At 40.4% G+C, this 24,197-nt stretch overlaps 1 protein-coding gene across 1 annotated transcript in view; it reads right to left on the bottom strand.

Moving 5' to 3' along the window:
- The window catches only part of LOC131135103 (calsyntenin-2-like), a 184,010-nt gene that overhangs the window by 96,070 nt on the left and 63,743 nt on the right, over nucleotides 1-24,197 (bottom strand). The window contains exon 2 of the mRNA XM_058080975.2: nucleotides 3,467-3,589. Within this exon, the coding sequence (XP_057936958.2) occupies nucleotides 3,467-3,589 (123 nt within the window). The remainder of the gene's footprint in view (nucleotides 1-3,466; nucleotides 3,590-24,197) is intronic.

Raw genomic sequence — 24,197 nt, 5'->3', positions numbered from 1 at the left:
AACACCACCTTCAACCAGCAGAAACATGTTTTTCTTGTCTGTAGTCTCTTTTACTGCCGAGCTTAGTTTTTGATGTCTTTCACTTCCATGCAAACGAATATGGTGAAATTACAGTAGTCAGGATGTCATGGAAAAACAGCAGAGGAACAACGAGCATCACCTTGGCTTCCCTATTTATTTATTCTGTTTGGAAGAAAAGACTCAATTCGATACGGAAGAAAGGGCAGACCATTTTAGTGGTCACCTTGTCCTCAGGTTATCAAGAGTGGGATAATTACAATGACATTTAAAGCACCAAATTAATCTTGTGCCTTCATATTAGGAACGGCTGCTCTCAACTTTTGAACACGACCGATCTCAGTGGCCATCTGAAGAATGATTTCCTCACAAGGATCGCGGGAATGCTGGAGCCTATCCCAGCTGGCTTCGGGTGGGGTCCACCCTGGACTGGTGGCCAGCCAATCCTAGGGCACATATAGACAAACAACCATTCACACTCACATTCATACCTATGGACCAATATGTGATATACTTTTCTAGAGTCCTCAAACGCATCACTCAGTTTATAAGTGTGATTTTTCAGGGTGGCAACAGAAGATTATCAGATGATAATTTCAAGAACGCCTTGGTTGAAATCCCCCTCGCTCTCACAACATAGTAAGTTCATAGAAAACTTAAAAAGACATTTTCTCTTGCGTTTGAAGCAACACAAAGCCTGCCTTTTTCTGTCAGTTTTGTAAGTCATCAAGGGAAAAAAAAAAGCTAAAAGCCAGAAAAATCTCATTACAAAGTCTATTTGCTTCATCTGTGTGGCTCAGTGAGGAAGTAGATTGCATTTTAGTACTTCATTAATAACAGAGTATGCCAACAATGGCAATGGAAGGCTTCTTTGTCTTGAACTCAAACTTCTGAGGCACAAATGAAAAAAAGATTCAGTGATTCATTATAGCGTGACAGTGAAGAAACAATTACATTCACTTCCCGCTCTTTAAGCCAGGACAGCTGCTGATCTGCTCAGCCGTGTTGCTGTGCTTTTATGTCGGCGTACATACAGACCGCTGGTGTGCCGGGAGAAGGGGAGGGGCTTCGGAAGCGACTCGATAAGGATATTAACTGTGGAACAAAGTGTGTTATGCGACACCACTTGAATGCGTCACCACAAGTCTCCAAAAAGTAGCTAGTTGCTTTTGGCAATTTAAGCCACCATGAGAATCTGCAACGTCAACGAGCGACCATGTTGGCTACACGCTAGGTCTTTTCCAACCCAAGACTGCTTCCTGTTTAGTTCGGATATAAAGTGTGCAGACACATTTTGTGCTGTTTTCCGTCCAAGTCCAACATTCAACAGAGGAACTGTTGTGGTTCTTGGTTCAGTGAAATTTCAAGTTCCACTATTATCATGTCTGCCTGGTTGGTAAACATATCTTTGAATTTGCCGGGCTTTAAGATACCCAGTACTACTTGAATAATAGTAGTAGTAGTGTACTACTCTGCTCACTTACCTTTCAGGCCCAACATTGTCTGATGTATTGCTTCCAATTTGTCCACCATAAATTTTTAATTCTTTCTTGGGAAAAAGCCCTTTTCCGCGATGCCTCTGATTATTCCTATGGAGATGCGGAGCAAACACCCTGTGGTATTCTCCTAATTACACCACTTCAGAGTTTAGAAGTTTACCTGAAAGGGCAGCAAAGGGACTAACCTCTATTGTTCAAGTACCCTTAAGGGGCACCTTATGCTCTTGTGCTCATTTTCAGACCCTTTGTATTGAGTTATGGAGTCCTATAGAGCAGCTACACACAATAACCCACACAGAAAACTTTCTAGATCTTCCAGAATCTGCACCTATCCTGGGTGTATTTCTTTGGATTTGTGCTTCCTGACAAAACGGTCTGTTTTAATGTATTCCACCCACGGCACACCCAGTCCGCTGTGATTGGTCACACTCCCAAACTACTTCCTGACTACTGCTAACAACATTTTCCACTTTAGTGGGTGTAGGAGTTGATAATAAATGAATAAATTATTTAGAGAGCTAATTGAAAAGTGATTAGGAGCCACTGGCAGCTCATGAGCTTCTAGCTGGAGACCCCGACTTAGCGGGTATGAGCTCAAGGCACCGCGGTGCTACTCCGACCTCGCCTGCCCGAGGAGGAGCCTTCATGGTCTCACACTAACTGCAGGGGGGGCTGCCCTTATCAGTGGTGTACAACCACCAAGGATGTAGATTTTCTGTGTTAGATGTCTGCTTGAATATTATAATATCTTTTTCTGCTTTTTTGTGATGGAAAGCAGTCTGAAGCACTGGAGAAGAAAGAGGAAGTGATGTTACCACAAGAGTATTTACATGATGATACATATTGATAAGACGACATACCTGTTGTGGCTATTTTTTCCTGCATGTTAAATCAGATGCTTAATTACTTTGTTCCAAAACTGATATGGTGTAAATGTACAGTTGTCCCTGTCTACATTGCGATTTGAACATCACTCCTTCACTCTATCGCGTTTTTAAAAAAAATTATTAATTCATAAATGCTCACAGTTTTGTGGTTGAATATGGCCTATTATTACTCGAAAAATATTGAAAGGCAGTATGCAGTATTCTGTGGTGTAAATAAAGAATAATAGCAGTGTAAAGATGACCATGTTTTCTATGCTATAACTATGAAAACATTCCAATTATTAATATTCAATCCAATCCTATTTTGCGGTAATTCACTGATCACAGTCAGGTCTGGAAGCAATTAACCATGATAAAGGAGAGACGACTGTATTTGGTAACAATGGACAATGCATTAATAACAACTCGTCACAATATAATATCAGAAAATGTTGTTATTGTTTAGAATATTTGGACTTTTGTCGCTTTGCTGTGTGATAAGCCTGTTTGATTGACAGGCCTCGTCCACATGATGTCATGTTTAATAATCACAATTTCATTACTTTCATTTTTGTATTACTTAAAAAAAAATCTGCAATTGTATTTATAGATCTGAAAATATGCTCTGCTTGATGTTTCAGTGCGTGTGCGTTTATGGGTATGCCCTCATCAGGCCATCCAGCAAACCCTCCTTATTGTCTCATTATTTGCTGTCTTTCTCCCTGGAAGGAAGCTTTTAAAATAAGCACCTCAGGTAATGGCGCTGTGTTGTGGGCCGCACACACACGCACACACAATCAATCCCACCCAGCTTGAGGATCTTGAATGAGTTCCAAACCTGTACCAGGGCCACATTAGCTCTTGGCTAAGACATTCCCATAAGAGCTGGCACTTTTGGACAAGCTGGAAGCAGCACAAAGTGGGGACACTCTAATCCAGTTAAGGCCATCTTTGTTTTTCTCCATGCGGTTCTCCTCGCCCAGCAGGGCCCATTTGGGACGCCAAATAAATAGTTTGCATTGATACCGCCGTAGTTTCACTTAGCATCGCAGGAAATGAAGACTTGATGAAGATGTGTTGTACCTGCATATGGGATGGGGGCATCCTTGTCCAGCGCCACCAGAGGAGGATCGAGCAGAACAACGTCAGTGTTTTCGCTGATCACCCCATGGTATGACGTCTCAATCCACGGCTTGTGTTTATTCACTGGGGAGACAACGTTTGAAGAATTAGTAATGTATTTCTGCCACAGAGTCCAACAAATATGTCACTCCGCAGAGTGAGAAATGTGTATAGTGAACAACTTCAATTTAGATGTCAAAGAAAAGCATCTTAGCTTTGACACGCAAACAGCAAAATACGACTTTCATGAATGTTTGGCTCCATTCCTCCACACTCAATCTTTGTAAGACCACTGGTCTAATTCCTCTTTTCGCTCATATTCTTTTCATATTCTAATTGAATGCACTCTGGATTGAGTTTGACATTGTTCTAAACCAGGGGTCGGGAACCCCTTTGGCTAAGAGAGCCATGAAGGCCAGATATTGTAAAATGTGTATCTGTGAGAGCCATATACATTTTTTTAAACATTGAATGCAATAAAATGTGTGCATTTTTATGTAAGACCAACAGTTTTAGATATAATGGGCTCTAATTACGTAGACCAGGCACACTGGTTCTGCAGCTTTAGCTAGGTGACTATTTGACTAAAGGAGAAAAGTTTATATTTACATGTTGACATCTCAATGACCGAGGTAGACTAACGCATTACCCAGTAATAATCGAGTTTTGGTGTTTGACCTGGAAAATATCAGGAAAGATGGATATGGTTGGCCGTATTGCAGTAGAAAATAGATGGACGAATTAAAATGCATAAAAAAGTTGTTGATTTTGAATATTATTTTTAACAGTTTACTTTAAAATGTTAGCAAAAATACATTTTTATTGTGGTAAGAAATGCTTGAGAGCCAGATACAGTCATCAAAAGAGCCCTACCTGGCTCCCGAGCCATAGGTTCCCTACCTCTGTTCTAAACCAATAAACAATTGGTTTATGCTGTAAATACTGTCGAACATAATGGTGAGAATGAGTAAATCAAACTAGGAGGGTTTGATTTAAACAACTTGCATGCACAGAAAATAAGGCCTAAAAGTTGCATAAGCCACAACTTGGTGACTGATTCATACGGCGATGAAGTGCACGCTTTCCACTTCCTATCAAGCCATAAATCCCCGATTTGATGGGATAAGCTCCAGCTTACATTTCTGTAAATTAGATCACTGAGCCCCCATTTATAAATTTGTGTGCACGATTCCTATTAAAGGTGTAACATTTTCTGACTTGTACAAGCTCACGATCTTCACCTGAAAATGTGCACCCGAAGGTCAACTTCATATTTCGTTCTGACTCATTTGGTTTAATTTAATCACATCAGCACATAAATCACCTGATCTGTGCCTCCATAACCTGCGTACAGACACACATTCTCCCAACAAGTTGGTGTAAAAACAGACGGCCCCATCTTTGACATAAGCAACCATTTTAAACGAGGCACCTCAGCATGAGTGGATGAGTGCTGTAGGACAGGGATTCTCAACTGGTCAATTATTGGGGTCTGAAACATCTGTTTCCAGTCGGGCGTGGGTATTAAGGAGATTTTTTATGCAGCGGCCTGTCGTCTATGAATACTCCTATTGGAGGAAAAACACAGTAGAATCCCATTGTCAAGATGACAACATTCGTTAGTAGTCTTCTGCCATTAGGATGCTGAATGTGCCGGTCCCGTCTCTTGTTGACTAGTATTTTAGACTGATTATATATCAGATGTTGTATTTGGAATTGTTCAAAATCACTAATGCACTCATATCATTCAATATACAATATTTGAGAAATGAAAACTTTCCGCAATTCGGGTCGCCAGTTGAGAACCACATCTGTAGGCTAAGGCGTGTAATCCATTATGAATACAATCAGAAATTTAGAAGATTATTTTATAGCAAATATACTGTGATAAAGAGCGTGATTTACAAACAGGGTTAATTTGGCATAGATTTTGTAATTATGTTTTTGCAGACCGGAGTGAGACCAGAAAAACACATGCTAACACTACAAGAAGCAGCGTTTTAAGTTTCCGCCTGAAGAGCATTGCTAATTATACCATAAGTACAAGCATTGATGGATGGGAACACATTAGTATACCACATTATCCTGGGATGAATATGCATGAATTTGCTACAAAAGTAAGTGGTAACCGATAGTGTTTTTTAATTAGAAACGCCAAGCCTTGTCATTTAGGAAACAAATAACCGCTGCTTGTGTGCATGACTTACAGCCGGTAAAGTGAAACCGTGAAGCCGCAGAAGCAGCCTTTGGGGTGATTTGTGCAACTTGGGACATAACCGCATGACCACAAAGGATGTGTAGTAGTACCGGTTGCAACATTATTTGAGCACAATGCAGTACACCTAATGAGGAGTCTGGGGCTTTGGGGGACTTCATCATTTGTTGGCTTTTAATTATCCTTGATAGAACAATTCTACGCTACTGACCTTGGTTACTTTGCTGTGTAAAATTGCCCGAAACATCCGGTGATTGTGAAAGCACTTGGAGATACTCGGTATTGTTATGCTATTACAAAGGTGAAATACTGTACAAAAATCCCTCGTTTATTTAGGTCAGTTGACATTAATAAGTGGAATTCCTTATCCATAAATTGAATATTTTCATATTTTGAGCATAGAAAACATGTTTTAAATATGTTGTTTTAACAATATGGAACTCTGGCGATATGATCTAATTCCCGTATAGTCCCATTTACACCCATAATACCCAATATGGTACACATAATAAGAGTAAATAAGCCATTTAAGACATAAATAAGACTCGTGCTCGTGCGCGTGCTATAAATGTGTTTCTTAGGGGAGATGAGTTGCATACACATTTTTTTGCTAAGCCTGGGTTATGGCCTTAATTAGGGATTTTTTTAATTGGGAGGAATTATTGATAATTCAAATCTCCAATAAAATGTCTGGTGTTGGTCTGGGTGAGTGAACATTACCGTAACATTGCTGACACCTAGTGACCAGTGTAGAATACTACATATCATTCACCTTGAATGCATCTTCTGAATGCCTTATATTTGTATTTTATGCTTCAAAATTCTTTATTAGGGCAAAAAATACTCAACATTTGCTTCAATATGCAGATTTTTGATGAAGAGTTGACCACACAACAGCATGATTTACTAATTAATATATTTTGGAAAGACTGTGAGAAAGTGAAGCAAAAATTGATACAAAACAGAAATGGCAATGATGTAATTCATAGGCATTCATGATCGCTCGAGTCCGTTTTCTTTTTCTTTTCTTTTGTGGTGATTTGTTCACTTCAGGTAATTGCTGCAGTCTCAGCGGGGTACCAGCCACATGTCAGCATCGACCGAAACACCAAAGCTAAGGCTCATCCCGTCACAGGCAACACAAAAAATACAACAACTACGCAACCTGAGTAGAATAGGGTCATTGGACTGACGCCACGGGACTTACCCCCGGAGTTCACTGATACCGTCCACTTTTGTTGCAAATAATTCAGCCTACCACATATGGAGGACGGGAAGGGGGGGGTCTACAAGTGAAAACACCAATCCATCAGTTCCCGAATTCTCAAGGGAAGCATCGCAGCCTCTTGCCGTGATTGAAATCTACAGCTGCAGCTCCAATAAGTTGACACTTGGAAAGCTTTTACAGATTGCTGTCTCAGTCGGATGCCTAACGGAGCAACAAGGCGTCAAGGTGTCGAGGATTAGTCCTAACTGATTGAACTTTAACACCCTGTCCATTGACATGTCTTCAAATGACCCTTGGAATGATCGGTTTTGAAGACAGCATTGATGTTTCGCCTTTGAACCACGGAACGCTGCTCGAGTGGTGCCTGGGTGGCCTTCGCTACGATGGAGTCAACCTGCTAAACAAGGACCAAATCCTTGAAAGCATCATGTGGAGAAATGTTAACAAGTCAACAGGAAGTGCGAAATGTAAATATTTGTCTTAGATTTGTCCTTTTTTGCTGAAAGTCAAGCATCTTTTTGTGATCTGCTCACCTCAAAGAGAAGATTTGTCTTTTTGACATTTTGATTGAACTGGGCAGACCTCAGCCTTCAGGCTGCGGAAGCCGCTAATAGAATGTGTGCTTATAGCATCTCTGCTGTACTCCGAGTGACCCCAATTTTTGAAAGCAAACAACATTCATGCTCACCTAAAAGCGCCGAGAAAATGGCACGCTAAACCTGTTTGTGAATGGACAGAGGTGACGTTTCCTCGGGCTTCAAACGCCACGTCGTTGGGCACCAAATAACTTCAACACACAATTCAGATTTTTATCTGTTAAAAAAATAAACGGCTCTGATCAAACAACATTTTCTGTGTTTACTTTAAAACAGACGCAGCGATTCAAATACCGTGACCTTTTGCCGGGAGGAAAAGCTAAAGGGTGAAGCTGTTAAATTGCAAAAATAATCACATTCCTTCTCTCGCTTTCTGTCATACGCACACAGGAATCTTTTCATTTCAATGTAACCTTAACACCTACTTTAATGGAAGGCGAGAGCAAAGACGGTTTTCACTGCCTCCACTTGTTGCATATTCCCTCAAGAGCTCCGGTTATCTTTCTTTTATCACAGTTGATTTGTTCCATACGCAACCGTATAGGATTCCTTCTTTATAGATGGAATATTATTGTCGTTAGAGCATAGAAAACCTGCTTTAAATGAAGCATTTATTAGAGCTCTGTAGACATGAAATAACAACCCTATAGTCACCTTTACACTCATGTTCCAGAGAGGTTAAGCGATTTAAGATATAAATAAAACTTGTGCTCACGTTACAATAAATGCGTCTGAATGTGTAGACAGGAAGTGACATCAGGGGTTTGGAGTTCCATTCCACATAGCTGTTTTTTGACCACAAACGGTTGTTATGATTATGATGATAATGACTATAATTATTGTATATATTGTTTTTATTGTATGTTTCACCTACTGACATCTCGTAACCAGTGTAGAATACTGAACATCACAATTTGAATGTGTCTTTTATTGAGGCTTCATATTTGTATTGAAGTTCATGAAAGTATTGTTTATTGTCGATTTGGCCTACGAATTGTCCTGCAATTCGCAGTGGCAAAGCGTGTCATTTAGATGGCACGCATGAAAAGTTTGAAGCCTGGTTTCTTTACACACTTGGCACCCAATTAGTGACCATTTCGGTGATGAGCGAGGGGATTGCTGATTAGAAGACATTGCTTTGGGCATTATGATTAGTTACTGAAATTCGTAAAGAGGATCCAAGAGTCTACCAAAATTACTTGAGAATTCCCTCCAACTTGCTTGCTCAAAGAGGTGGTTTCATTTCAAAATGTTCACACTGAAGGTTTACACATACTTCATACTTGTTTACTCATTGGCATGTCACTGGTATACAAAAATGCTACCACTGTGGGGACAAAATCCACGCAAGTTTTTATGCTTAAACAGGCTTAATTTAGGCAAAAAACACTTACAATGTGTCTAAAAATGCATACCTTTTCTTCATAGATCATAATCAACCATGAAACAAGCTGCAAAATGCTATGTGGCAAGGGTGGATTGTACGGTATATGAAATTAGTTGATGCCAACTATATGTTGGCAGATGCCAACTAGCGTGGCGGTGCACGTTGGTAAACCTCATACCCTGACAACTGGATGACGCTGGATGACGAGTTGACAGGTCAGGCTTTGAGCTTATCAGCTAGCGCTGCATGGGTCAGTGCCCCGCCGAGTGCAGGGCCGGTTTACATGGATGACTATACTGCTACATGGACTAGCGGTCAAAAGTTTTAGAACACTTCAATTTCTCAAGGAAAAAAAAATATTTTTCTGCAAAACAACTTTAAATTGTTGACCCATTTTGCGGTCCTTGAAACAGGCTTTTGTGTATAATTCTGAAATACCAAATTTTCAGTTGGGCACTAACCTAATGGCACTTCACCATTTACCTTAGTACCATTATAAGTTATTCATTGGACTTGAATGACTTGAATTTCAATAAATACCTGAAAAAGTTTAAAAAATTGATAGTATAATGTACTATATGTATACACTTTTTACCCATATTGCATACAAAAGCAACGTCCTCTAGCAAATGACACGAGTTAACAAGTGAATAATTGCTTTGCCCTCATTAAGCGTAGCCACAGGTGTTGGCCCAGTTATTTATTAAACCTATACATGCTAATATAATCAGGTTGAGTGACGGATGAAAGGTGAATGCTGGAGCTCAGCTGCCCTTCCCTGCCAGTCAGCAGGACTATCTCCCTTTGCCATTTCCCTGACAATTAAGTTGCTGGTAGTGGATTTGGCTGTAGGCTATGTGCACAGCGCAGCGGCAAAAACAGCTGATTAATCTTTGACGCGCCCAAACTGTGCCACCGTAACTGTGCCTGGAAGTGCCATTTTCCAAAGAGCTTCCGTCTGAGCATCACCAGGGGGCAACAAAGGAAGACAAACAGCTGAAATGTAAAAAAAAAGAAAACATATGTAGTAAATTAATCTCAGATTGACAAGGTCAACGAAAGGGCGGAATGAAAAATAAATATAGGAGAGGCAGTAAATCATTGCAGCACAAAAAAACCAAAAGAAACAAACAAACAGTATCAACCGTAACCGTAGTGATGCGGCTAATTTATTGCTTCAAGAAATACAATTCCCAGGATGCAAAGCATGCAGATTCAGGAACTAGTGAACTGGAGTATTGAAGTACACGCTAATATCACATTTTTAAGTCTTATGCATGGATCATGTTTTGTAAGTTTGATGAAATGTGGAATTACTGCAGTTTCTGCTTAGACTGCTTGGATTACGACGGATCTTGAGCTCCAATGAAAAAAGTGTCCGAGCACCAAGTGTAGGTACGATTGCAAGGTTTATAGTTTGTCTTTCTGTGTATATACCATTTTACAATGTGGACCAATGTCCAAAATATGAACATTCAGGCTCGTATTCATCCCACTTGACAGTTTGGAAGTTAACAAGCTCGTGTAGACCTGGGAAACCACAACGGAAGTTCTGTGAGCAAATAAAACACAATGCAAGTCGGGGAAAGTCATCACAACACATTCATAGTTCTGGACTATATACCAAGACGGAAAACACTAAAAGAGGGACACCCGGTACCAAACATCACAGCCTGGCTTTTCTGTACTTCAGTGAACAATGACATTTTTGTTTTGACATTTCTCTCCGTCGTATCCTGCAACACTTTCACCGTTGCAAGACGATAGAGCCCACACAAAGGTCAGGCTTTTACCATGAGCTTCTTTTTCACCCTCTTTGGCTAAAGTGCAACCCTTCTGACAGAGGAGGGAGCGTCTGAGGAGGGAGGGAAACACAGAAAGCCTCTATAAATATCAATCAAATTTGCCTCCCAGCTTATCTTGTGTCTCCGCTTTCAGATGAGGACTTTTAAACACTCCAACACGGGGAAAGGGCCGACTGCACAATGACTCGGATCCACTATGTTCGAGCCCCAGGAGGTATGGGACAGAGACCAAGAGAGGTAAATACAGTCCATAAAGTGTCGCTAAACCAAACAAAAGACCCAAAGAGGCCTAAAAGCATCCATCCAAATGAACAGGAAGAGTGGATGCGTCGGGGCTGGGAATACACTTATGGGTGCCATTACCGCCTGCTGCCATGATCCCTCTTTATCAAAATGACTTCACGGTCACCTTAACATGCTCCATTATTGTAAACGCAACTTCAGATGTGCCATTTCCAGCTTCCTGCTTTTCTCACCTGCATTTGCACGAGTACAAAATATACTTACATGGAAAAGTATTACAAGAGGTTAAAGTTACAGTACATGGTTAAAGGTCAAGCTCACACCATGTTGTTTTCTGTACAGTATCATCATTTATTTCTTATTTTTAGGGCTGTCAAAACTAATGCTAGGCTAATGTAAGTAATGTTACTTCTTCCCAACTCACATACAACGAGCCCGGTCATTAGCGTAATGCAAATGTGCAATATTTCCATCACTGTCTCTGTTTAATACCTCAATCATATTTATTTATTTAACAACTCAATACAGTCATATGTGACTTTTACTCATCTGTATACACTAGTCATTATTTGACCCATTCATCACTGCACTAAAATTAATATATCCGCAATATGTCTGCTCCTGTATATGCTCCTGTGCAATATTATGTGTATACTTTGGATATCTTGTATATATCTTGTATATATCTTGTTAAACTGTCTTTTTTTACTCTACTTTTTTAACTTGACTATTGCACTGAAACATGACAATAAAAGGCCATTCCATTATATTATTACATTAATAACACTTCTCTGTCTTGACGGTAGACGGAAGAGTCTGCCAAAGTATTTTAACTTTAATTACTTTAACTTGACTCCTACCTTAAATATCAACAGCAGTGCTCAATTCCAACACACATTTTTCCCTGACCAAATTCAAATATCAGCAGTGTAATTGTTTCTTAATTAAATAGGTCTGCTTTAAAGTGAAAAAAACAAGGAGCATGTGGTGCAAATATGCACATTAATCAGATTTTAAAAGCTAATGTAATGACAGCCGTTAAGATGCTACCTGCACAGCGTGGTCCTGTCGACTTCCACTTACGCTTTAAAAGCAGTGAGCAGAAAAAGATGTCGGCCGTGTGGCTTAAAGTCTGAGTGAGGAAGACGGAGTAAACACAGTGACTCTGGAGCCAAAAATTAAAGACATAGACTTTGGAATGTTTCCATGGAAACAAAGCCTCCCTGACATTTGACTTGAGCGCTTGTCCAAAGAACGGAGTCATTATTTCAAGCATTTGGGAGGAGGGCGAGGTTATGATTTGATAAATGACATTATCATGATTTTAATGAACTCTTCAATTTCCACAAATCTTTGAGGAAGGCTGCAATATTGGACAATAATTTCACTTAGATCAACAATGAGCCACTCAGAATAGGATACAAGTGTTTGACCTGCACTGAACTGCACAATAACTTTTTTATAAAGTTTTAGCTTGCCGTAGGTAACGGCCAAGTTTTGATTCAGTATTTGTATTTGTGATGATTGTGCCTGTTGTGAGATAATTGCAATAAAGGCCTATTGTTTGTGTATCATGGAACATTATAGTAAGGTTACTGACATCCAATGGTCATTCATTCAATCATTTGTGTCTTTGAATGCGTCTTCTGAATGCGTCATTTCTATACTTGGAAATGTTTGCTTTAGACAAAAACATGTAACATTTGCTACAAAGTCTCGATTTTCTTTACTAATAATATGCAAATATGAAACAGCATGATTTATTAATTAACCGTGATGAAGTGAAGTCGCGACATTTGGTGCGGGATGAGGTTACCGCCATTCTTAGTCAAAACCCGCCAGCACAGGGCCGCTATCTAGAACTCATAGAAAACGGAAAGACCTGAGTTCTCGTCTCAGTCGATGAGCTTGTGGACGGCTTCAGTGTTCAGTGTTTTCCGCTTGGTCCTCGAACCGTCTCAATTTAATAAACCATAACATACATGATTTGGGATGTGACCAAAACTGCTTTTTGAAAAAGCGCATGGGTTTTGCCCCCCATTCCATTTCATAATGGGAGAACATGAACACCAGGTGATGACCTTCAGAGTAATAAAGGGGAGTCCTTGTGCAATCACAGACAGCAATAATATGTCCATTGGACTGGTTGCTGAGTTAGCATTTTGCCCCAGGCAACACCTAACCTAACCTCATAGCGTGCCTTACTTTGACACATCTGCTGTGAACAATTAGTATTCCAGGTGAGGTCTGCTCTTTATGAATATTTGACGTGATTACCAAGTCGCCACCGAGCGACTTACTTTACATTATGAAGTGTAAAGGTGACTATAAGAGGGTTATACGGATCTTGTCTAGAAGGCTCTAATAATGTTACAAAGCATGTTTAGTAGGTTGGAAACTGGTTTTCTATGAAGATATGTTATTTTTAAATCAGGAATTCTATTTCACAGAAATTACCTTATCACAGTCGGGTCTGGAACCGATTAACTGCGATAAACAAGGGATTCCCAACACTACAATTTACGGGCGCTTTGTAAAGATTCATCAAGAGACGGCAGTCATTTCTAAGCATGCGTTCAGTTGCTGGAAGTCATAAATCACCTTTGAGCTGCTCTGTTAGTCAGTGACGGTCACTCAGGTTAATAGAAACACAAGCATCAAAGTCGGCGACTTGCTGATTCCAGCTCGGCACTCATTCATCTGCAAAGCTGGATAAATATCAGCTCATGCGCCTCTGGTTAGAAGCTAGCAGTGTGGTTTATTCTGAGTAATGTATTCAGGTGAAAGCCCACATCAAATGCAAACACACATACATATATACGCACACACATACACGGTTGATTAAAAAAAAGGTCAAACTTCCATCTGCCTCCCCTCGCTCGCTTCTTAAGCTCTGCCAAAAAAATACACTGGCTGAGATTTTGGGAGGTGTTGAAAGGGAAAAAAAATGACGTGCAGATATTGAATCAAACAATCCACAACTGCTGAAGCAAAAAGGTGTTGGGGATTGCCAGGTGCTTTTCGTTTTTCTTATCTCACCTGAGAGGTGTGTGGGATTTCCTACCTTTGTTTACCTGCCTCTTCTTCAATGCGGTGTCCAAGTGTGGAAAATATTATTGTTAAATATCCAACACACCTGAAGCTCCATTGACCTTCTCTCCTTTCTTGTCTTCCTAACGTCTGTATTGTGATCACAAAAATGATTCTCTGTCTTTTGTCTGCTACATCACATTCCGTTGTTGGGAACAAGAACTATTTGCGTGCATTCAGCGGAACAATATGGCAGATTGGTAGCGAATCTGTCGGTGGAGTATTCTGAGGGCATTTAATCAATCACAACTGGACTGTTCAGGTTGTCTTAGAATACGTTGTGCTTTCACCCGGGAGGCTTCATTAGTTCATGCTAAAAGCCCAGTGGGACACACACCAGGCAGACTAGATAGGACAGTCTCAAAGTATTACCGGGTTTCAATTCTACTGGTATCTTGCTTTTGTTAAAAAAAGTTTCTCAGGTAGACCTGAGACGTACCTTTGAGACAGAGGTTGGTACACGCCAAAGACAGGACCCCCCTCTTCCCATACCCATAAAAACAATCCGGTGTATGCCGTCCAATGCAGTAAGGAATGTATTGACTTTTATATAGCGAAAACTAAAGAACTGGTGTGTGTCACAACACAGACAAGCTAACTCTTCAGGTCAAGGCTCTGTAGTCTACCTGCACCTCAAAGAGAAGTCGATTAAGGACAACAATGTACACATTCTGAACAGAGAAAACAGATGGTTTGAAAGACGAGTCAGCCATTTATGTTAAGGTTGACAATCATCTCGAAAAGATTCAGTCATTTAGCCGCAAAGAAATAAACAAGACACAGTCACCTTGGTTTCAGGGTTTCAGGTGGGTCCCCGACCATCATTACATCTGAATGGAATGTTAACGAAGGTGATACCGCCTAAATGACCGTCAATGGCAGGTAGAAGCCCTACTCCATTGTATCCTATCGATCGTCACCACTTGACACCACTGAAGAGCCCAACCATTACTTTCCGAACATTCCCTCTCCTTTAGAGGATAAATAGATTGGATCTTTCACCGAGTTCTCAGACGAGAGCCGTCCTAGCTAACGTAGACTGATCTGTGTCTTACCTAGACTTTGAGCATGAACTGATTAGGCTAGTCCAGATGAGAAGTGAAACATCATCTATGATAACCTGAGCAGTGAAAGAGACTTAGGCGTGACTTTAGCTGTAACTTGACGTATATTGCAGTCATAGGAACAGAACTGGTGTAGTCTCCCCTGGAAGGCATTCCCACTGGCCAAATGAAAACGGATCCTCACCTTATCTGAACCTGCTGGAGCCACAGGAGAGTTAAAGGTGGAAAAGGGTAGTAACTCAATGCAAGATACAGTAAAGTCTAGTGAACGCCTCTCATTCAAGCAGGCTTCTTGAGACTAGTGTGACCAAGGCTCCTCGGATGAGAGATGAAACATCTTCTAAGACAAGCAGAACAGTCCAGTTGTGATCGATTCAATGCCTGGAGAATACAATGACCCGAGTGAATGAGAATATTCACGGTCAATACTCAAGTCAACTGTGCAATGACTCAGGTCTCTATTCATCGTTCTACTACACTGGAGAAAGACCAGACGTGAAACTGGTCTTAGCTCTGATCCATTACCACCAACAAGTGGATACATTACAGTATATATATATTTCTTTCTGTATTTATAGTAGGAGGTAGCTCTTTGGGACTGGGTCATTTTAAAAGTAGCTCACAGGGCTGAAGGCATAATTGGCTGCCTGCATTCTGTTGTCCTCTACTTTATATTCTGCTAGCATGTGTACCTAGCATCATACAACCCCCCCTCAGGATCATATGAATCTCGATCACTACAGTCAAATCAAGCAACTTGTGTGAACATCGGCTAGTTTTGCTAGCATGATAATTGCTGGGTTTACTCCCTTCCAGTGAGGTGAAACAGAGAACTTAGCATTACTTTGTATAAGATCAGCATGATGATGCAGAATAATGAGCTATTTGTTGAAATGGAGCCATTGGAGCCTGACTAGGCTCTAACAACTTTAGAAGTTCCAAACCACTGAGAGCAGTTCATCAGCAGTTATGATGCCTTGGATTCAGTCTTGCATTTAATGTGTAATCTTCACATCGCATCTGCATTTTTAATCTTCCACAAATCCTCTCAAAATTACAAATGAGCTTTAGTGATACCAGACGATGAGAAATGCTTCTTGGTTTGCATATGTTATCCGCGCTCCGTTTGTTTAAGTATTTGCTATTCTACGAGCATTGTTTACACTCGTTAGCGCCAGCCTGCAAGACAAGCAGTCAAACGGGGAAGCTTGTCTTTACAGTTCATCGGAGAATATTAAAAAAGGTAAATATGATGAACAATTGTGAGCTTATCAATTCCCAAGTCAACATAAATTCGGACACAAAAATATTTATGAGCCTTAACTTTATGGGTCTTAATCTGACGACCCAAATACAACAAGAGGTACCGCAGTACTCTACCTCACCGTGGGTGGGGGGCATGAGCTGGAAGGTGCTTGTCACTGCCGTCCTTTAATAGTTTACAGCAACATACACCAGCTGGAGTCTTATATAGAGTCTTATATATGTCTTACACGGCTTACTTTTGGTTATTACGTCTACTACATTAGCAAATATAGAGGTGTCATTTCATGTCTCGAGGGTTCTAATAATGTTGAAACCAAATTTAGAAGGTAGTAGTCAGGTTTTATATACTCTAACTACGACTTTGTAGAAATGTACTTATCACAGTCGGCTCTGGAACCAATTAACCGTGATGAACGAGGGATTGCTGTATACCTTATTTACATAAATACCTCAATTGTAATGTCACCAATAAAGTCAAGTGCAGACAACAGTTACATAAACGCTACAGTGTTCGAACGACTGTTGTCATCTTATGGCCAGGTCTTTTTTGGGGGGGGGGGGGGGGTTGTTTCTAAAAAAAAAAAACAATTTTTGTTTTGGTGATTTATCTTGATGCCCCTCTCACCCTCAAGGCTGTTCATCATCTTTAATATCTCTCTCACTCCCTCCCAGTCGCGATTCAACACCGTCAGCCAATTTCTGTCCAACTGTGGCCCAAAAGTGGCAGCGCTCGGCTGATTCCACTGATAAGGGACTGAATTCTCCCTGTCCACAAAGAAAATGATGGGGAGAAAATATAGAGGTTGACAACAGAGATGCGTTGAGATGCAGAGAAACAATAAGAAGAACAATAATTTGGTAGTGTCAGTCTGATTCAGTTTGAATCCTTTACTAGGACAACTGATGTAGAACCGCAGCCCACAAAATGTAGAACAAATCATGTTCGAGTGATGTTGGAAAGACACGGTGTGAAATACTTGACTTGTCAAAAAGGAGAACCACTCCATTTTATTTCCGAAGCCAGTCATAGACTGCTGATACAGTATCACGGGAGGATGATGAATCATTTGCATTTACATCAAATGCTGATGAGGGGAGTGGTAGAGGTGGTGTGGGAGAAAATGAGGGAGGGTTAAGGTCAAGTTGTACTTCATAGAGGAGACACAAATCTCCTCTGGGGAATGGCGCGGAAGGGTGATGGGGGAGGCGTATGACACGGGGAGAATGACTATGGTGGACCTCTATTTCAAGGGTGGCACCGGCACTGTTCTCTAACAAATATGGAAATGTGAGAATGGTGAGAACCTACAAACAAATTTATACGGACAATAGATACTGTATGTCTGTGATATAAGTATATTATATGAATGTGAGTGGGAATGGTTGTTTGTCTTTTTATGCCCTGAAATTGGCTGGCCACCAGTCCAGGGTGTACCCCGCCTCTCGTACAAAGACAGCTGGGATAGGCTCCAGCATGCCCGCGACCCTCGTGAGGAGAAGCGGTATAGAAAACGGATGGATGGATAGAAAGCACATGTTGAAAATAGTGTTGACACAGAACAGTTTAGTCAGTTTCAGTAACATTCGGACTGCGGTTTTTCCCCTAAAAAATCATTTGTTAAACAAAAATGAAATGCCTGCCCATATATTTGAAAATAATAGAAATAAAAGTATCCTTTGGGATTGATTACAGTCCTTAGTCAGACTCCTTTGTGCTCACTTCCACCAAGCTCTGTCACAAGGTTTAAATAACACATGTGGTAAAACTAAGCACACACACACATGGGAAAACACACACACACACACACACACACAACATGTGCGTGATGCAAAAATATGTGCCCTTTACGGCGAGCTTTCTGCTGTGCCACACGCCAACAACTGCTCTTTTCCTTCTCCATGCCCCTCATCGCTCACACGGTGATCCCTTTAATGACCACCCAGAGATTAGATCTTTATTTATCAGACAGCTTGCAGAACAAGCAGAAACATCCATCTTTATTTGACTGTTTAAGGTTGAATCCCTGGAGCGCAATGACTCACACGGCACAGGTAAAACATGAATCGATAAATAAAGAAATATGTAAAGTTATTGTGGGATGGTATGTTGGGTTCATGCTTTTCTTTAGCCTTTCCTCCTGTGTCCAAAGGGCCATTTAGTTCCAGCGCTGGACTCTAGTGTCAATGAAGAGCCCAGAACAGTACACAGAGTCTATGTAGCAGTTGACACAAACCTCTGAAAAGAGAAAGTTGAGTTTGTGTAAAAGTGAAAGTTAAGCTTGTGTAAAAGTGAGTTAATTTTGTGTAAAAGTGAAAGTTACGTTTGTGTAAAAGTGAAAGTTAAGCTTGTGTAAAAGTGAAAGTTACGTTTGTGTAAAAATGAAAGTTAAGCTTGTGTAAAAGTGAAAGTTATGTTTGTGTAAAAATGAAAGTTGAGCTTGTGTAAAAGTGAAAGTTACGTTTGTGTAAAAATGAAAGTTAAGCTTGTGTAAAAGTGAAAGTTACGTTTGTGTAAAAATGAAAGTTAAGCCTGTGTGAGTGACAACAATGCATCTGTTGTGCATCTCCAAGTATTTTCCATCAATCATCTGTAAGTGTTCTGCAATTGTGCTAAGTGTGTTTGTGTGTGTGTGTGTATGTCATAAAGGGTGAGTGTGTATCGTGAAGGCCTCGATAAGAAGCAATTAGACTGACAATGTACTTAAATGTTAGACAGAAAGATGAAAAGTATAATAATAATAATAATGTCTAACAGCAGAGTACTTATAGGTTCAAAAGGTCCTGCGTTCTTAGAGCTTGGTGTTTGTTTGTTTGTTTGTTATTAGGATTATGTAAAACATGCTTATCTCACTTCCAGATACTGTAAGTAGACTGCGGATGGTTAAGAACTAGACCAGAAGCTCACAACGTGTAGCCAGTGCTAAAGTCATGGATATTTTGGATTTTTTTTTTCAGCATTTGTGTTAAATACATACATAGGTAGTACATCCAAGTTCTACATCCAGTGTAGAATACTACATGTCATCACAATGTCCAGGCCATATTCTACAACAATGGTTGGAGAATATGGTGGATTTATAATATATGATGGATAAAGAGATCCAGTGAGCAAGGGGAATGCTGGGAATGCTCAAATAATCAGTTTGTATCGTCAGGAGAAAGACCAAACTGCCACACTTTTGACTTCATAGTAAGTGAAGTGAGTAAGTCCAAAAACATATCTTGTTTATTTTTATTAAATTGACCAGAGAATGCTCCGGCATCTGTGACGTCTGCGGCACCTGGAAAAAAGTTACAACCTGAAGGAATCCTTTCCATCTAGGAGCTGGTGTGAGCCTACAACAGGCATTTCAATCTTACGGAATGCTTCCGACGACTGCGGCAGATCCAGTGTGAGTCCGGAGTAAGCCAAAAGAGAAATTATTGCTATAAATGCAGGCGAGGACCAAAATAACAAACTTTTTTTGTCTGCAATGCAAAACACTGTCCTTAATTTTTCAGTTTAAAATTGATTATTTGAAATGACAACATATTAGCATAGTCTGGGAAAGTATGCAGTTTGATTTATAGGAAAGGGTTGGGCATTTTGTCCTTGATAGTAGACTGCGAAATGAGAACATTTTAGTTCATTAATTTTCTCCGAGAATGCAAATCATTAAATGAATTTATGATCTTTCAATTTTTTCCTAACTTTTAAGATTTTAAGGCCGTGGAGTCTGAGACTACCGTTAAATGAACCCCAATGATGACAACATCAGTACAAGAAAACGGTGGTTCTGTTTAGTTATGCACAGTTCAACGTTTGCTAGATTAATATTCCTTGGTCCAAATGCAATATGTTGATCAGAAATCTAAAGTAGCCTGAATGAGACCAATGAGGCAATAGTTCACACTTTTATAGAAAATATTGATGAACTAATAACTAACTTAGTTAAGCAAAAAAAATAACCACCTTCAATTCACTTCCTCCTCTGGCCAATGACCCCAAACAACATTAATATGCTATGCTATACTTGCCATCAATCACATCTGATTTAAATAACAGTAAGGAACAAGTCTTCAAATACCGAATCACGTTTTCACCAAGCTATCAGTCAATTAGGTTGAAACAAATCAATTAAAATCCAATCACTGTCAAAAAGCGTATCCGATCCCCTTGAGAATGACACGTCTAAACATCATCTGGATGGTGACCCGTTCGTAGTTGGATTAAAGAAGCAACTGCTACAAATAGGTTCAAATCAACCTTGATGAATACTGATGAGTAATGTATGCACACCCCTCCCATTGTTGTTTTAAGCATATTTCGTGTTTTATTTTAAAGCAGAGAGGCCTACTTTATTCCAAAAAAAAGTAAGACAGCACAGATTAGGGCCTTTAAGAATCATCGTGCAAACTGGAGCCAACATTTTTTTCAGTTTCTCATAAAATGTATTGAAGATTGTAGTAGAGTTAAAAGCATTTCATAAAGCCTCTTGAAAGTGTTTCTCGGGTACAAGATGCTAGGAGGACCTTTAAGAAGCTTAAGCAGAAGAACAGAAAATGGCTGAAAGATGAAAAGGTAGAAAAGATTAGATTAGATTAGATTAGATTCAACTTTATTGTTATTGCTCATGTCACTTGTACAGGGCAACAAAATTATTATTAGTACCTTAGTACCTTAGTACCTTATTAAGTAAATGTAGTAAATGTAAATGTAGAAATAGAATAGAGATGTGCACTTTATTATTCTTACAGCACTTTATGATTGATCAAATGATTAACATTTATAATTATCTTATTTACAGACACACAAGCACCAGACTTGATAGTCGGAACAACAGGGATTTATTGCAGGTCTGAATCATCTCACAACAGGAAAAAAATCCCTAACACAGGCTACGGCCGTAATCCATGCCTAGCTAGAACTCAACTCTGAACCCCCGACATCACCTCCTTTCTGACCCGCACTATAGGGGTGTTATTTCATGTGTAGAGGGCTCTAATATTGTTAAAAACTGCCTTTAGAAGGTTGTAAACAGGTTTTCTATGGTTTAACTGTCGCTACTTACAGCAATTCACTCATCACAGTTGTGTCCGGAACCAAGTAATCACAATAAACGAGGGATGACTATATTAATATAACCACAATTAGTATGCAAGCCAAATGACTTGGACTTAGTTTCTGTAGCTACTGTATAGATAAAATCATAAACTGCACTGTTAGCCGGAAAGCTAGCTTTCATCCTTTTTCACAAAGTAAAAGAAGGTTAGCAAAATCGGGCTGCAACCCAGCCTTAGGTCCTTAACGGGGAAATGGGTGGGTGGAAATAAATGCAAATGCAATTTTTGTCAGGAAATGTCTGATCTGACTCAACTTTTACTCTCCCGCATCCCATTATTGCTATGTATCATGCTGTCAAGTGGTAATTAAAAAATAGCTGTGTATTTCATCAGACCCGGTGAGAGAATCTATATGGTAGGTGGGAGTAGTGAAGATAATCCCCTTGATGTCTCGGTTTCAGAACGCCATCACATTTCCCCGGCGCCCACGCCTTCCCCCACATTCCCGTCAGCCTCTATCACTTTGTCTTATCACCGCAGTGGCCTAATGATGATGAAGCTGTGGACTCAGCAAAAGAGTCAGAGGAGCATTACCTATGTTGTACACACACACGCGTCCCCGCTAATGCCTGTAGGCTAAAATAAGTGGCTGTGCTATTTAGTTATCAGTCTTTCAATGGCTACAATGATGAGTGCTTTATGCAAATGATGTTTGTGCATCTTTTAGATTGAATGTATCTGGAATGATCCCAATTGTAATAGGCACCATTGGGCACCGGCCACAACCACAATTCCGGCTAATGATGCGATGCCACGGTCCAGAATTGCTACGGTGCAGTAGATTGATTTTAGCCAGAGATATAATATCAACATATAATCCATAAAAGAACAGTAAATAAAATAAAGGCCGTGCAAGCATTTGTAATTGAAAGGGCTCTCATTTCGTGGCGCAGCGCAAGGTAGCGCAGGGTGGTGGATGGTGGCGCACCCCATGCAGTGGTAATCATCCAGCGCACCACTGTGCACAGCCGATTTGGTCATTTGGTAGACTGGGGTGCGCCGAGATGGGCATGGCGGAACACCAATGAGATGTGTGGTACAGTGACTATTTTGTGACAAAACAGCGCGCCAACGGTGCCATGAAAGATCGCCAGCTCCGACCTGGTCTGTTCTTGGTGCAGGCGAAGCGCACCCTGCACATTGATAAAATAAATAAATTCACTGAAAGGCACACCAAAACCTCACAGGCAGGTTTTTCAGAGTGTCGGGTTGAACCGGCACGTATATTTTTGTATTAATTGTCGCATCACATCCGATGTCAGATCAAAGACGTCACGCCAAATGGGAACTCAACCCGACGGCAGCTGAAAGTATGATGCCAACGAATGAGTTCCCATTTTTCAGACAACCACAAACAGCCACGGCATTCGTTATGAAGTAACGGCTTATCTAATCTCATGAATCTCACTCAAAGAGAAAAACAGAGAGAGGAAGTAAAAAAGAGAGACGTTCGTTGAATAAATAAAAGTAAGTCAGTCAGTGTCTTGAGGATTTACCTGCGGTTGCCAATATTTTTCTGTTTTAATCTTGACTAGGTCAATCTTAAGAGGGCTTTATACATTCACACAAATCATGTGCCAAAGAGGGATGGAGGCGTGGGTGTGTGCCGCTGCGCCGGACTGCGCTACTCACCAAAATTGCAACCTGTTGGTGCAGCGCAGGCCTGCGCCTGGCCTACATGAATAGAGCCCATTGAGTCCAATATATAATGTGGTGGTGAAACGGTTCTTAAAGTGGGACACATTTAAGGTTGCACACGTTTCATGAGGGATTCTGGTCCTTTTCTCCTTTGCAGATACTCTCCAAATTCATAAGGTTTCAAGGCTGCAACTTGGAATGGAATCATTAGATTTAAATAGGACCTGGGAAAACTCTTGCACCGGTTTTCATACATCTTGGTTTTCATGTTTGTTTGTTTTGAAACTTTGAACAAGATGGAGGTACCACATTATCATCTTAGTGTACAACATTTTGGTTTACTCATTCATTCATTCAGTCATTCATTTTCTACCGCTTATCCTTGTGTGGGTGCTGGAGCCTATCCCTGCTGTCTTTGGACGAGAGGCGGGGTACACCCTGGACTGGTGGCCAGCCAATCCCAGGGCACATATAGACAAACAACCATTCACACTCACATTCATACCTATGGACAATTTGGAGTGGACAATTAACCTAGCATGTTTTTGGAATGTGGGAGGAAACCGGAGTACCCGGAAAAAAAAACCCACACACGGGGAGAACATGCAAACTCAACACAGAGATGGCTGAGTGTGGAATTGAACTCGGGTCTCCTAGCTGTGTGGCCTATGCGCTAACCACTTGACCTCTGTTTGACTGTTTTATTTTTGAAGTTACACATTCTTTATTATTTTGTTTACTTATTATAAAATGATAACATGGAGTTTAATTTAACAGATGAATCAGTATTTGCTGAGACTTGGCAAAGGGGGTAAGATTAAATAAACTCTGGTTCTTCCTACTCCTTTTCTGCCACTGTAAATGTGTGATGTTAATCTTTACCATGACCAAAAATGCCATCCCAATAATTGTTTTCGCCTACACAAAAGGGCAGCTTTCCTTAGAGGACACACACACAGCCTAACTAGAGAGAGAGAGGTCCTGTTTGTGGGGAAGTTGGTGATTAAATGCAACCCTGAGAGCCAGATGAAAGAAAAAAAAAAGTCAAGGGGAAGAA

Source organism: Doryrhamphus excisus, linkage group LG8 (genome assembly GCF_037039965.1).
Source record: "Doryrhamphus excisus strain RoL-2023G ecotype Guam linkage group LG8, RoL_Dexc_Guam_v1.1, whole genome shotgun sequence".
NCBI lineage: Eukaryota > Metazoa > Chordata > Actinopteri > Syngnathiformes > Syngnathidae > Doryrhamphus > Doryrhamphus excisus.
This window is presented reverse-complemented; position numbering and strand designations above follow the sequence as displayed.